We start from the raw sequence: 16,155 nt of genomic DNA on the forward strand, positions 1-16,155 counted from the left end.
TCAGTGAAATGATATAAAAATATGGTACTTTATCACTTAATTAGGGCGGCTAAGGGATTGATTCCCAAATTCTGGCAGGTTGCTGAAGCACCAAGAATTAAAGAATAGATAAATAGAGTTGAAAATATCTATAGGATGGAGGAGCTATATCACATGGAGGAGGATAAAATGGAAAAAATTCAGGAAAATGTGGTGCAGTTGGTTGAAATGTAAAACCTCTGAAAGATATATGGAACTTGTCGGAATTGGGGGGGAAAATTAGAAGTCAGGAGAGAGCCTTAATTGAGAATCTGAGAGAGAGCAGTATCAGAGATAGATATATATGAGAGAAGATATAGTTCAAGAAAGAGGATGTGGATGGGGAAAATAGATTTTTTTTGCAAAAGTGTTGTTCTTTTTGTACTGGAAAATCAAATAAAAGTTTAAATTATAAAAAAGGGGGAAAATGCCTGTAAAAAAAGAAAAATGCAACCACTAATCTAAGGGCCAGTGAGCTGCAATATATTACATTTTGGGTTTTGGGGTTAGCTATGCCTTAGGAGGCACCTTTCCCTAACCATAGCACCTGCAATGACTGAATATAAATGCAAAGAAACACCTTGAATTACATTACTTTGCAGTTTATTATATGTAAAAGAACAGTAAAAAGTACAGGTTGTGCTCACCAGGGATACAAAATATCTAATATATTGTCCACTCCATTAACCATTCTTGCCGTACAATAAATACAACACAATAAATAGCTCAGATATAAAGCCGGCACCTCTAAGCCAAAAGAGCAGATTATCGGCACTGTACAAAATGAGTAATAATCAGGGCGCATAGCGGCGAGGTTATCCTAGGTAGCGTTATATATGATGCAGCCAATAGCATACACAGAAAAAGAAATAGATACAAGATTCCTTCATAACTTCTCTCTGCCGAGAGCATTGGGGTTGACGTTACGACAAAGCCTCATGGTGCCCGGGATGGTTGGTGCTCGAAGACTTTACATCAGCTTCATCAGGATCCAGGAGGAGATCAGAGCAGACAAAGTCCAAGGCATGGAGAAACCTGGAACAACACAGAGAAAATATTAGGAATGGAGAGGGAAGTGCTTCATCCTCCAATAACATCACATAGGAGATATTAGGAATGGAGAGGGAAGGGCTTCATCCTCCAATAACATCACATAAGAGATATTAGGAATGGAGTGGGAAGGGCTTCACCTTCCAATGGAAGATCTTCTGTTCAATCCTAAGTTTTCATTGTAGTTGCAGTCTGATGAAAGCCAACTTTTATACCAGATTGTGACTATGGGAATTTAAAGTGTATGTACAACCAAAATTTTTATAAATCTGGATGCTATAGAGATAGAATTTGAACTCTTGTCAGTCTAATTGATATGGGGCATCATTAGAGAAATTTACCCTCATTTACCGTCAAAGTGACTTTTACCAAAAAGGCATTGAGGGAAAATCTGCTACATGGACCCAAACAGCAATAAAAAAAAGCTGGCAGGTACTTTGACTTTTCTATACTCTACTTAATAAAAAAAAATATTTCTGTCTGTGTTGTTGGAGATTTGCTTTCACTTCCGGTTTTGTAAAACAGTTGCCACTGGGACACTAAGCAAAGGGAAATTTCACCAACATATCCCAAGATGGCAATAAAAGCCCAAAATGGAGTCTTATTCTTTCGAACTATTTCTAAGGCTGAGAAAAAAAAAAGCTGGATGTACTCATTAATACAGAGATCCCCTCCACTGTAGTTGTGTTGACCACATAGGAAGTGATGGGAAATCTGACCAGTGGGGGGGAAAACAATAAATATCACCAACAAAAAAAACAAAAAACATTTTAATACAATATTTGTGTCATGGAGCATTATGTGTTTTCCAAAGACAGCACAACAGAAGCTGTTTGCCTTCAGACTGTCTCTTTCTAATTGAAAGTCTCAATCATTGCTAACAACCCTTTAACTTTATGCTTTTATAATCAAACTAACATCAATACATTTTTAGATAAATACAAACTGTATGCATAGAATTATATGGATAGGTCAAAGTTCTCAGTCAGTGTTAGAATTAGACAGGTGAGATGGGGGGAAATGGGAAATTTGACATATGTCTATGGAGGAGTTAATTATTTGTGTAACAGGAATCTGCAAAGGCTGAAAAGGAGACAATATCTTTGCTGAGCATTCTTCAATGCAAGCAGTGTAAGTACCTAAATGTGATCTGGTATTGGCCTTTTGCCATCCCTGTACAGGAGAAGAAGAATGGGAGAGCAGCACAGTGGCTAAGTGGTTAGCACTTCTGCCTAGTAGCACTGGGTTTGTTGGTTCAAATCCCAACCATGGCACTACCTGCAAGTAGTGTAAGTACCTAAATGTTACCGGGTATTGGCCTTTTGCTGTCCCTGTACAGCAGAGGTAGAATGTGAGAGCAGCACAGTGGCTAAGTGGTTAGAACTTCAACCTAGCAGCACTGGGTTCGTTGGTTCAAATCCCAACCACCGTACTACCTACACAATGGGAGCTAAATTGACCCTAGTATTTGTATGTATGTAGGTATGAGAGTTGGGGACCTTCGATTGTAAGCTCCTTGAGGGCGGGACTGATATGAATGTGTAAATTGGTGGTGCTATATAAGTACCTGCAATTAAAATAATAAATACAAGTGAGAGGAAGAAACAGCACAAGGATGGAGTACTAATCATGTGCTGCACACAGAAATATTTACAAGGAGCATGCGGAGAGGACAGGGGTAGGCAACCTGAGAGCCGCAGGACTACAAGTTCCATCATGACTCTGCAAGTCATAGCTGTAACTGTCAGTTTTATAATCTTTACAATGCCTCATGGGAAATGTAATTCCACAACAGCTAGAGAGCCACAAGTTGCCTACCCCCGGGATAGGAGGAGGGGTACATGACCTAATCAGTGTGCTACTGTCCAAACTGGGGGTGGGGAGAAGACACCACTGTATTCCTAAGTGTAACAGTAAAAATGGCGTCATCCTCATGGCTGTGCTGCGTGGCAGAGTTGTGTAAAACTCAGGAACGCATAGACAGAAATACAAATCCGTTGGCAGGTAATATGGCTCCCCTATCTGTTAATCATCTGAAAATGTAGATTTTTCCTGGAATTCAGCTTTAACCTCTTTATGCTGGTGGCAGCTGGTGCTTTAAATGTACCCTGATACCCAAAGGTCGATAGGAGGGTCACCTGATCACGCTGCACTGTGATTTGCTGCACAGTGCTGACTTCATCCGGAGCCAATCCTACCAACTGCTGATTATATTGTGAGCTATTGGTGACAGCTCGGTCACAGTTCTGGGGGTGGGGCATATATGCAGGGGATGGATGTTGAGGTCCACCTGCCCTTCCCCCACATATAAGCATGTTGTTGCTGTAAATGGGTTGAACATGTTTAATTACACCTCTTTACACCATGAGAAGTCTCAATGTAAGAGTTTACTTACCGCTAGCAGAACTGACATCTGTATCGTAAGAGGAATCAGCTGCAAATAAAGAAAAACATTTCTGTTAATTGGAGATCTCAACAGGACTGAGACTCATTCTTCTGGATATATCGTATGACATTCACATTCACTGGAGGCTGAAATAATTGTGTTGTGTTCACCGTAGACGTGAAAGCATTTGTAAGCCCCGACAATAAACCCAAACAATGGGTTGGTCTGGAGTTGGGCTTTAATACATGTGACTGAAGGAACACGGAAAATTACTGTAACAAAACTGTGAACCTGAGATGACTTACCTGCATCCAGATAGAGACTGACTTTTCTTGCAATTTTCTGAGAAACACCTGATCTGGATACAGAGGGGCAGGTCTGTAAGGAAATAAAAGTAATTCAACAGAAATTCCAGACAAGTGAAATCGATGAAGAAACTGCAAATTGTATCCAAGAAACACCACAGCTATGCAAAAGTCACAACGTCCCCTTCATGTTCCTTTATCTGTGTTATCCCCACAATGGAAACAGTGGAGGATGCGGGCGCACCAGGTTCTTCCATCACTCCAGCGGTGAGACTTCCCTGGAATAGTTTACATTTCCCCTCCACATTGGTTTCAGTCACTCCAAGCCATATTCCCCAATCACCTATTTATTCTAATTGTATCGGGGCAGCATGGCACCATCCATTGTCTTTGTTTGGGATGAGCATGAAGCCATCATTTGTCTTTGTTAGGGATGGACTTGGGTTTGAGCCAAACCCTAGCGCATCCCATGTTATGGCTGCAGCAGATGGGCAGAACTGTGAATTCTGGTGGTGATATCTCAGTATCAGAAGCCAGCACATAACTTAATTTGCCACGTTTGTGTGGAGTTGACCATTAATTCAGCTACTTTGCTCTTTACACACAGCAATGTTCTACCTGCTTGGTTAGCAGCAGCAGATCTGGTATTCAGGAGGAAAACTGGTATGTTTATGCTCGGTGCTCATTATTTTTTAAATATATTTTTGGTCCATAAACACCTCTATGCATCTTAATAAGGCTGCGCAATAACCAGAAAGCCAACTGTGGACATTTGGGCAGCGCAGTGGCTTGATGGTTAGTACTCTTTGCCTTGCAGCACTGGGGATCTTAACCTCCCAGCCAGAACACTAACTGCATGGAGTTTGCATGTTATGTTTGTGTGGATTTCCTCCAAAATGCTAGTAGGATTCTTGGCACCTGTCTAAACTGTTCCTGTCACGGGTTTTTTCTCAGAGAATAGGTGCAAGAACTCCCTCCTTCCAAGCCACTCTTTGTGCCCACCCTCCACCCACCTCTGAGTACTGTCCCTTAGTTCCACCCCCTACCGACCTTCCAGTATCGCCCCTTTTAAAAAAACACAGAACAAAGTATAATTTTGTATTGCTAAATAATTTTTTTGGAATTTGTTAATGATAACAAAAAGCAGTAAAATAGATCCCCCACAGCCATCAACAATACCCCCCCAAATAAAATACCATCCCAGCAACGATAAATCAAAACCAGCAACAATAGTTCCCCTTACAACAAAAAACCCCTAAACAATAGATCCACCATAGCAACAATAGACACCCTTTAGCAACAACATATTTGTCAGCAGCCAACAACAATAGACCCCCCACAACTAAATACCCCCCAACAACAATATATCCTACCCAACAGCAATAGACCCCCCCCAGTAACAATATCGCCCCCCAGCAACAACTGACCTCCTTAGCAACAAAAGACCTCTACTTCCCAGCACTCCTTGCTCTTACAAACATTCTATGCTGAAGGTGCCGGAACTGCATTTCCCTGCGTTCCTGTTGCAGAAAAGCCCCGGTTCCTAATATGTGGGTATGGCTAATGAAGCCCTGACTGCTCCTTCAGGCACAGAAATCACAGAACATCCTCTATGTGTACGTTGAGTCTTACCACGTTACAATCATCAGTGCAGAGTTTAAGTTCAGCAAAGAGATAGACGGTGTTAGAACTGGTGATCTTGAAGACTTTCATTGCAAACCGAGCTTCAATGCCGACTCCATTGCTACTCCCTGTTAGCTGGTCAGTAGATATATCAGTAGATGGGCACCTGGATACAGAAACCTTTCATCAGCTTTCAGTTACTGTAATCTATAGATTAGAACACAATACTGGTACATACTAATAGAGCTGATCAATATATGGGGTATGTTCAATATATAAATACTGTATCTATCTATCTATCTATCTATCTATCTATCTATCTATCTATCTATCTATCTATAATCTATCTATCTATTATCTATCTATCTATTATCTATCTATCTATCTATCTATCTATCTATCTATCTATCTATCTATCATCTATCTATTATCTATCTATCTATCTATCTATCTATCTATCTATCTATCTATCTATCTATCTATTATCTATCTATCTATCTATCTATCTATCTATCTATCTATCTATCTATCTATCTATTATCTATCTATCTATAATCTATCTATCTATTATCTATCTATCTATTATCTATCTATCTATCTATCTATTATCTATCTATCTATCTATCTATCTATCTATCATCTATCTATTATCTATCTATCTATTATCTATCTATCTATCTATCTATCTATCTATCTATCTATTATCTATCTATCTATCTATCTATCTATCTATCTATCTATCTATTATCTATCTATCTATCTATCTATCTATCTATCTATCTATCTATTATCTATCTATCTATCTATCTATCTATCTATCTATCTATCTATTATCTATCTATCATCTATCTATCTATCTATCTATCTATCTATCTATCTATCTATCTATCTATCTATCTATTATCTATCTATCTATCTATCATCTATCTATCTATTATCTATCTATCTATCTACAGTATTTATCTATCAATATAGATATATAGATATACAGTATATATTATAGATGGACAATACATGGCATGTCTTCCTTATTTTATATGTATTTTATAGCTGAACAATTCTAGGTATGTGTTCATTATATTGTTCCTGTTATTCAGAATTAAAGTCCTCAATTCACAGTCATTGTGCCGTACACAAGAAATGATTACATGCTCTGTGACCAGTATTTCTTCACACCTCAGACCTACTCACACCTACACGATTTTCTCCCTGATGTATTTTCCATGGAGACAAATGAAATACATCAAATTGCATGTATTGCACTCTGCTTAATTGCAGCATGCTCCATTTTCCTCCAATGCGCACCAACACATTGCTGTGAACTGGAGGTATAATAAACAACGGATTGTCAATGCATTGGGCCTGCCTTGAGCAAAGGAACCCATCAATTGTGGTGTGAATGAGCCCTTCAATGGAAAACATTCTGTATCAAGCAAAAATAAATGTTAATAAATGTTAATTATGTCACTTTAATAAGTTGTTTGACCAGATTAGTTCAGAACTTCTTGGCAACACTACAGCAACCTACCTCCTAATATATCTGTTTCTGGGCATTTAGTGAATTATTTCTGTAGTCAAAGATCACATAGAATTGCTAACCGGCATACTGTGTACTTACCCGTCCTTAAGAAGATAGTAATTGAGGGAGCTTGAGTTGGTAGGAGAGGCATAAAGATTCACCACTGAGAGATTGGAGGTTCTGGCATCCAGATCTGGTACTTTCACAGAAAGGTAAATAGTATCTTCCACAGTCAGGATGGAATCGTCTGAGAGAAGGGTCGTATATGTGCTTTCTTTAAAGGCTGCCATTACGGCTGTATAACTTGTACCTGCTGTAGGTCCATTTATTTCTGCGGTCCTGGAAAATAGACACAAGACAAAGGTCACCTACCAAGAAACCCTTGTAGGTATGTGGCCATGCGTCTATGTTATCACACAGAGAACTGACATTATTTGCAATGAGGATAAAGAACAAACCTATTAGCTATTTCCTTTAGCTCTGTGTATTCTGATGGAAGAGATGAATCTGATATACAATTTAAAAAGCACCACAATGGTTTTAAATGTTTATAAAACAAACAAAATAAAAATACTTTGAAAGAGAAATATTCCAAAATCTTTTTTTTGTCTGTACATCTCTTGTGGGTCACAGGAGTGCACTAACTCTTCTGTGACCCAGATTGCCCGCTATCATCCGACATGGCACATCCTCTACAGACTGTGGAAGGATCCCGACAAAATTGTCAGGATCCATTTGACTGTCTGAATGACAGCTGGATATGCCTCTCAGCATGTGACTGAGATCTGGAGCCAGCTGCACCCACCCCCTCCCCTGACCAATGCTTCTGTGAGTGCTGGAGGAGCAGAGCGGAGAGGACATGACTGACAGTCACTTGTCTCCACTTGGAGAAGACTGAGAACTGGGCAGTAAGTAGTCATGTGATTGCTCACATCTCAGACTTAGAGCCAATGTGGGGCAGCTGCAGAAACACACCAATTACACCATTATGACAGCATACAGATGAGTATCCAAAAAACCAAACCAGCGCTCATATCTTCATGGTGACTAGGGGTACTGTGACTGTCATTCACTGAGGTGCAGCCCTTGGAAGATCAGGAAACATTGTAACTGGTGAAGAAAACCAAAAACATGGCGCACTCTCTTCGTGCATTACTGCGGTGAAACACGAGCTTATTAAAATGCATAAAAGTGCATAGTCACAAACCAAAGGAGAGCTCTGAAGAAAGGAGTATGTCTCCCGAAATGCGTCAGCCTACCTCATCAAGGGTCTCCCGTCATTTGGGACCGTCACCACTGAGTCTTTGTCTCTGTTTTTATCTCCTTTGGTTTGTGAGTATGTACATTTATGCATTTTAATAAAGTCGTGTTTCACCACGGTAATGCATGAAGAGAGTGCACAGATGAGTATGTACTAACATTTATAGGGAAAGTTGATCCAGGGAATATCCGATTGCCTCTCGGGGATCAGGAAGGATTTTTTTCCCCTGCAGAAGCAAATTGGATCGTGCTTTGTTGGGTTTTTTGCCTTCCTCTGGATCAACTGTGGGTGTAGGATTATAACTTTTTTCTTTATGGTATAACTGGATGGACTTTTGTCTCTTTTCAGCCAGACTAACTATGTAACTATGTATGTTCATTACTTTTTAAATCCATAAATCTAGAAGAAACGTACCACGCAGGGGCGGACTGACCATTTGGAAATTTGAGAACTGCCCGAGGGCCCGAGGTCAGTAGAGGCCCCATGAGATGCCCCTGGTACTTTTTTCATAGGCTTTTTTTAGTTTGGGCAAGGACACAGGGGCCCCATGATCCCCTATTGCCCGGGGGCCCCATGAGTTGTCAGTTTGCCCCTGGTACCACGTTTCACCACGGTAATGCATGAAGAGAGTGTGCCCTTCATTCATACAGATGAGTATGTACTAACATTTATAGGGAAAGTTGATCCAGGGAATATCCAATTGCCTCTTTGGGGGATCGGCACAGAAGACGGCCGGTGAAACCAGCTGTGGTGAGGATATTGCTGGACCGAGGGACAGGTAAGTGTTTGTTTTTTAAAAGTCAGCAGCTAGAGTTTTTTTCAGCTGGAACTCCGCTTTAAGCACCTCATACAAGAGTATATGATGGAATCCAATGTCATAAGAGATAGTCAACATAGATTTCTGAAAGACCAAAAATGTGTAATAATAATTACCCAAGTTTTGGGTGCAGGGGCACATTAAGCGTGATATTCATATACAGCGGGTAAGAGCAGGAGACATTCATGACAGCGTCATTTTGTGTTCGGATCGGATCCGTATCGGCAAAAAGATTCAGCTGATTTGTGTATGTGATATGGGTGGAATTTATCTGTAGAGAGAGGAAGCACATAAGTCATTAGACGAGGTCAGAAAACTCCCCACCATACAGTAATCTGCACATTTACAGATATTTACTATTAATGTCAGTGTATTCCCTGACAAGCGAAAAAGGTCGCCTTCAGTTTTTTTAAAGCAGAACTCCGGCCAAAAACAACCAGATAAAAATAAATACCCCGCCTTCTACCGTGATCCCCGGGACCCTTTTTCCTTTTCTTTAACTATTTCTTTCTTCTCCTCTACTCTTTTTTTCATTCTGTTCTATATACTGTACTGTATATAATTTTTTCTTTTAACCTGAAGCATTTTGTATAATCACTGGACCCATTTTGTGCCCAAAGGATTGGCGTATCCACACTTCTCTCATGGGGTTACACATAATGCTTTGTATGCTGTCTTCATGTTTACTTACGGATTCATGAGAACCTAATGGACTTTTTAATTACATAAACTCCGTACACAAAGAACAAAAACAATGTTGCTTTATTAACAAACCACATCTAAAACCAGTGGCGACCCTAGGGGGGGTACGGGGTGCACTGAGTGACACCATCACAAGGGGTGCATGAGTAGGATGCCAGCAGAGCTTCTGGGTTCTGTGAAGGTCCTGGCCAGTTATTGGGGTGATCCCGGGTTCCCGGCACAGTGACAGCTGCCTCCGGTGTAGTGTTAAAATGAGTATCCCGGATCTGTGAAGATATGTATCCCCTGAAGCAACGGCACATGTGCCAGATTCAGGCCGAAGAAGCCTTAGTACAAAGCTGCCACAGTTAACCCCTTACAGGATGCAAACCGCTGAAGCTGATCCTGTGGATCACTATGGGTCGCAAGATCAGTTAACCCCGAATAGGTTCAACCTTCAGGGGATATATATCTTCATAGGTCGGGATACTCATTTTACTGCTACACCGGCACCGCTCCTTCCTCTCTGGAGGGGTGACACCACTTCTTACCGCACAGGGTGACACCAGCCCTAGGGACACCTCTGTCTAAAATGTATCTTGCATATATGTAAAATTGCATTGCACAATTGGAACACAGCATGTCTCCCCCCCACCAACCAAACATTACAAACTGATTCCAAAAGAAATTGGATGGAGATGGTGGATACAGTTTACTTCTTTCAGAGGGTGGGGAATATCCAAGCTGTGTGGAAAACGCTGGGGACATGGCTCTATGACATTTTCCGGGGTGTGACCTTCTACCACCCAATGGTCGCCCCCATTTTCTCCTTTTCTACTGATGAATCCGAGATCTTCATATGCTAATCAATACTGCACTTTGTTATGTATCTTATCATTTCATTACACATTGTAATCACATTTCTTGTTTGCTTCTGTAACTCAGTGCATTTATTATGCTTTATGTTACCTAGAGGAACTGCATGTTTATTCCTCTTCACTGTTATTTCTATCCTTGGATTCATCTGATGACTTGATACTATCAATAAACTCCATTGTAAAAAATAAATAAATAAATACCCCAAAGATAAAATAACAAAATACATGCAAAATTCAACTTCAGTTCAGTGATTCCCCCTGCGGTATTTTTTCTTTGCCAATTTATGTGCTCATTCTGACAGCCAGTGTCAACCCATTTTCTCTGAGCCCAGGTCCCCCTGGACTCCACACCCCCAGCCTGTGACTGTACAGTAATAAGAGAAGCAGAGGACTGATGAGCTCATCTCTCTGTCTCTCTCCTAATATCAATATAATCTTTGTCAGCACATGAATTAACTAGCTACTTGTCTTGTACTTATGCGGATGAGGGGGGGTGTAAATTCATCAGGACATTGGGGTAACAAAAAAATTCTTAGGCTTTAGTGCAATCTTAATGTGTTCTGTTGAGCCTGGGGCATATAACAAAAGTTTTTGTTTTGTCATTTCTTTTCTTGCAAGACTAAGTATCAAATAATACATAGAAGAGAAAACATTCTTTTGAGAACAAAGACAAAAAAAAAACATAACAAGTGTTCTACATTTTCTCTACTCCATTAAAATCCTAAAACAGAACATTTTTGTCCATACATAATTTAATGTATCTGTTTTTACTTCTCTTGTATATCAAACAGTCAGACCGTGTCAGGAGAACTTACCTCAGTACTAGTGTTACAGTCATATTTTATCAATGGATGATGAATGGTCATCTGCGATATTCCACCCACAACGTTACTTACTGCAGAACAATTGGCGTCGGTGCTGTTCAGCCTAATATCGGACGTATTATAACCATGTGCTTCCAACCAACATTTTGGCACTTGTATATTGAAATATCCTCCATCACAAGTCAAATTTGGAAAGCTTCCTGTAAAAAGAGTAAATTCATTCAGCATTTCTGAGATGAGAGGTGACGGTGACATACTTGATGTACATTATACACTATAGGGGGTTTCTATATATACCCACTTTGGGGTGGCAGGAGTGACCAGGGACTGGGGAGAAAGCAGCCAGAGAGTTAGAGTTAAAGCCAAATTAAATTTCCAGTTTACATACAGTACAGGCTGTTGGTGGTCAGTGTACCCCCTTTCCATACATTGGTGGTCAGTGTAGAGCCAATCAGGGCTTTTTTTCAGTGGGAACGTGGGGCAACCCCATTCCGGCACCTCCAGCACTGAATGTATGTAATGGCAAGGGGTGCTGGGGTGTGCTGGTGGGTCTATTAATGCTGGCTGCTGGGTGGTCTATTGCTTTCGGTGGGGGATCTATTGTTGCTGGGGGGTTCAATTGTTGCTGGGCAGGATCTACTGTTAAGAGGGGGTCTACTATTGCTGGCTGCTTGGGATATATTGTTGCCGGGGAGTCCATTTTTACTTGAAGGGATCTGATGTTGAATTAGAGGTCTACATTGGTGGTCAGTGTAGTGCCTCCTTACATTGGTGGTCAGTGTAGTGTCCCCTTACATTGGTGGTCGATGTAGTGCCCCTTACATTAGTGGTCAGTGTAGTGCCACCCTATATTGATGGTCAGTGTAGTGCCTCCTTACATTGGTGGTCGATGTAGTGCCCCCTTACATTAGTGGTCAGTGTAGTGCCCCCTTACACTGGTGGTCAATGTAGTGTCCCCTTACATTGGTGGTCAGTGTAGTGTCCCCTTACATTGGTGGTCAATTTAGTGTCCCCTTACATTGGTGATCAGTGTAGTGTTCCCTTACATTGATGGTCAGTGTAGTGTCCCCTTACATTGGTGGTCAGTGCAGTGTCTCCTTACATTGGAGGTCAATTTAGTGTCCCCTTACATTGGTGGTCAGTGTAGTGTCTCCTTACATTGGTGGTCAGTGCAGTGTCTCCTTACATTGGAGGTCAATTTAGTGTCCCCTTACATTGGTGGTCAGTAGAGCTAAGGGTTCCGTTTGAACAAGTCAAGTATCTTGGGTTTTTAGGCATTTGGATCCCAGTGTTGGTCATGTCCATAGATGCCCCCCTATATTGATAGTCAGTGTAGTGCCCCCTTACACTGGTGGTCAATGTAGTGTCCTCTTACATTGGTGGTCAGTGTAGTATCCCCTTACATTGGTGGTCAGTGTAGTGCCCGTTACATTGGTGGTCAGTGTAGTGCCCCATTACATTGGAGGTCAGTGTAGTGCCCCTTACATTGGTGGTCAGTGTAGTGCCCCGTTACATTGGAGTTCAGTGTAGTGTGCCCCTTACATTGGTGGTCAGTGTAGAACCCCTTACATTGGTGGTCAGTGCAGAGCCCCCATACATTGGTGGTCAGTAGAGCTAAGGGTTCCGTTTGAACAAGTCAAGTACCTTGGGTTTTCAGGCATTTGGATCCCAGTGTTGGTCATGTCCATAGATGGTCATTGATATCTCCAGGGAGACCCCACCTTTTGTATATATCATCTGTCCCCCACCAGATCTGCCATTCAGCGGGAGTGAAGCAACAAAAGCAGACTTATCTGACAGGCAGAGTTTGCTCAAGGAACCCCATGCAATCTGTGGAAAAACCCCACGATTGCACAGAACTCGGGTTCAGTCTGGTATAGTCTGGCACACCGGAGTCCTTCAGAAGCTGAAGGCTCTTTTCAGGATTTCCCCGATACAGACCTCCCTAAGCCACAAATCTGGATGCAAACAGTGATTGTTTCTTTGGGAACACGATAAGCCGACTTCAGTTGGGTCTTGCTATGGTCTCCACTCCTGACTCCATATTACACACAGCAATCCCAGTTTGTATGTTTATCTGCAGACAGTCAGATTATTCCTGTACTATCCACCATTCATGTTCAGGAAGTCGGGGGGCTCATTCACACCAGGGCACTCCATTGCGGTTCATTTAGAATCCTGATGTAAAGTGACCATTGCACCTTCCCACTATTTAATGTGTGCTACATGCACCTCATATGGTTTATTCTTAGAAATACATTTTATTTCATAAATTCAATATTTGATTTCAAAAGGCTCCCATTCTGACTATATTATATCATACCATACCTGAGTCTGTATAGAACGTTGTATCGCACATGCAGGCAGTATTATTGTTACAGATCTCATCAGGATTACAGGTAGCACTTCCACAGGGTACAGACGCAGCCACTGGAGAGACAGAAAAACATTAAAGTGCGCCCTGTGTTCCTGTGTGGAAGTCTAAACAGGTCTCATATCAAGCTACTATGTGACACAAGGATCACAACAGTTCAAATAAATCAGCGATAATGTCTAGTTTGTTTCAAAGTTCTCCACAGCAATCCAATGATTGTCCAACCGCTGCAACTTGTATCCGAGTGTTCCAATATACAAACGTCTACCAAAAGTGTTACAATTCATAAACAAAGTGCTCCACAACCCTCTTCCCTGCGTTGTAGTCACCCGTGTTCCTGAATAAGGCGAGGTTCACATATATGTAGGTGCCGGAATTTGTGTAAATCACACGCATTCCTGCACCCTCAGGCAAACCACGCTGATATTCAGCAGATACGCGCGGCTGCCATTCATTCCTAATCTGTTTTGTTATCTGTTGATCCTGCCAGAAATCCAATGCTCTCCTGTGGACTCTGCAGTCTTATCTCATACAGGGTTATCAGTCCTGTCAGGTCAGTTTATTGCCCCTTCCTCCTATCTTACACAGATGAGGAAAGGGGGAAGGATTTTGTAGTCCTATGACACTGCTTGTTCATAGATACAATATGGAGAGTGGGAGATGTTACATGGAGGCTGGCAGGATCACCAGGTGAAAACATGTGAGAAAAAAGAATAAAATAAAACAAATGCAGCCACCACTAAGAACCAGCAAGCTGAAGTATATTAGATTATTATTCTCGGGTTTAGATACATTTAAATTACAGAATGGAACTCCCTCACTCTTTCTCTGTCTATCTGCCCTTCCCCAATTGTGCCATCTAATTTCTGGGAACTATCGCTGTCTCTGTATTCCAGATGTGTTATTATAGGATAAAAGGACATCAACGTCACTCACCCGCCATGGCAGCGCACAATACAGAGAGCAGCAGTGTTGTCTTCATGGTTATCAGGGACCCTGGAAAATACATCCAGTATGAGCAACCAAATTCTGTTTGTGATTTAGCAAAAATCAGAAAAAAAAGAAAAAACAGAAAGAAAAAGAAAAAAAGAAAAAGTCCTGCAGAGTTTTGCTTTCATTTATATATATTTTTTTCCATTAAAACCCAAAACAAATACAATGGAAAAAGTAACGTCCATATATGTTACAATATTCATGATCTTTATTGACTATGTAACATACTAGACTTATATATATAGATTTATAACTATAAATATACAATAAGATTCAAGCCAGTAAAGTAATACAGTAAAACCCAAAATAAAACAAAATAAATACAATGAAAAAACAAACAAACAACAAACATCCATATATTTTACGATATTCATTATTTTTATTGACTACGTAACATACCAGACCTAACAATATTTGATAAAAAATTATTTCATATATATGTATATGTATATATATATATAATTATTATTCTTAATATGAAGAAGAAGAAGAGGAAGAAATAATTTATAACGTGAAATAAAGAATAAGATTCAAACCTGAAGAGCAATACAGCAAAATACAAAGTAAAACAAAATAAATACAAAGAAAGAAAAAACATTCATATATTTTACAATATTCATTATTTTTATTTACTAGGAAAAAACATTAAGATTCAAACCATTAGAGAAATACGGTGAGCTCTGGTTCACGCTGAATGCGACTTTGAAATCACGCTGCTTCACTTAAAGTAACACAATTACAAAGCCGCAGATCAGTGAATTATCTTGATAACAAACCAACATTCTGAAAATACAGAGTCACCAATGGCAATCTCCATCGTTCTCGCATGACATCCCCTCCCATCATGGAGATTGTACAGCTTTAGAAAATGACAATTGTATCCTTAATGTCTGCTATCAGTTGTAAATGACTTAGGAATTGTATACTAACCGATAAATGTGGTTTTCAAACGTCCCAGGTCTTCACGAAACTTCCAGCAACTTTATGATCTTCCAACAAGTGCGCAAAGTTTGTTGTCGGTTGAGCTTTGCTACCTTTAGGAGAGGCAGTTGGATGTTGGAGGGGATCTGTGGACAATTACTGATCTCTCAGCTTCTTATATACTCATTGGTCCAGATGGAATGCTATACGTCTACCTTGTGAAGAACGTAGAAGGTTGGGTGACGTTAGAGTACATGGGCCTCACTCAGGCAGGATTTAGCCCCGAGCTGTCTCGATATAACTCAAAAACAATTCTTATTGGCTGAAATATTTTTCTGGAGGCATTTAATGTGTATAAAACGTCAGCAAGTTCTATTACAAAAATAAACTTTCAACATTTTAAATATTTGTTTAAAACACAATTTCGGACACTTTTTTTTCTGTGCCCAAAAATCTATTATCGACAAACTATAAAGGCAACTAAACTTAGAAAGGAACTTCTCCT

General features: G+C 40.5%; 1 protein-coding gene across 1 annotated transcript; it reads right to left on the reverse strand.

Annotated features, from left to right (window-relative positions):
* Window positions 1-604: 604 nt before the first annotated feature.
* Window positions 605-15,781, reverse strand: LOC149450680 (pancreatic secretory granule membrane major glycoprotein GP2-like). The gene is made up of 10 exons (XM_089691613.1): window positions 15,660-15,781; window positions 14,673-14,732; window positions 13,691-13,792; window positions 11,354-11,562; window positions 9,096-9,250; window positions 7,001-7,240; window positions 5,392-5,548; window positions 3,760-3,832; window positions 3,464-3,502; window positions 605-1,053 (listed from the first exon to the last, which is right to left on the reverse strand). Exons 2-10 carry the CDS (start codon window positions 14,716-14,718, stop codon window positions 989-991), a joined length of 1,086 nt encoding a protein of 361 aa, XP_089547739.1. The 5' UTR covers window positions 14,719-14,732; window positions 15,660-15,781; the 3' UTR covers window positions 605-988.
* Window positions 15,782-16,155: the final 374 nt, after the last annotated feature.

The sequence above is a fragment of the Staurois parvus genome, unplaced genomic scaffold, assembly GCF_062004578.1.
Source record: "Staurois parvus isolate SC_StPar_1 unplaced genomic scaffold, SC_StPar_1.0 ptg000565l, whole genome shotgun sequence".
Classification (NCBI taxonomy): Eukaryota; Metazoa; Chordata; class Amphibia; order Anura; family Ranidae; genus Staurois; species Staurois parvus.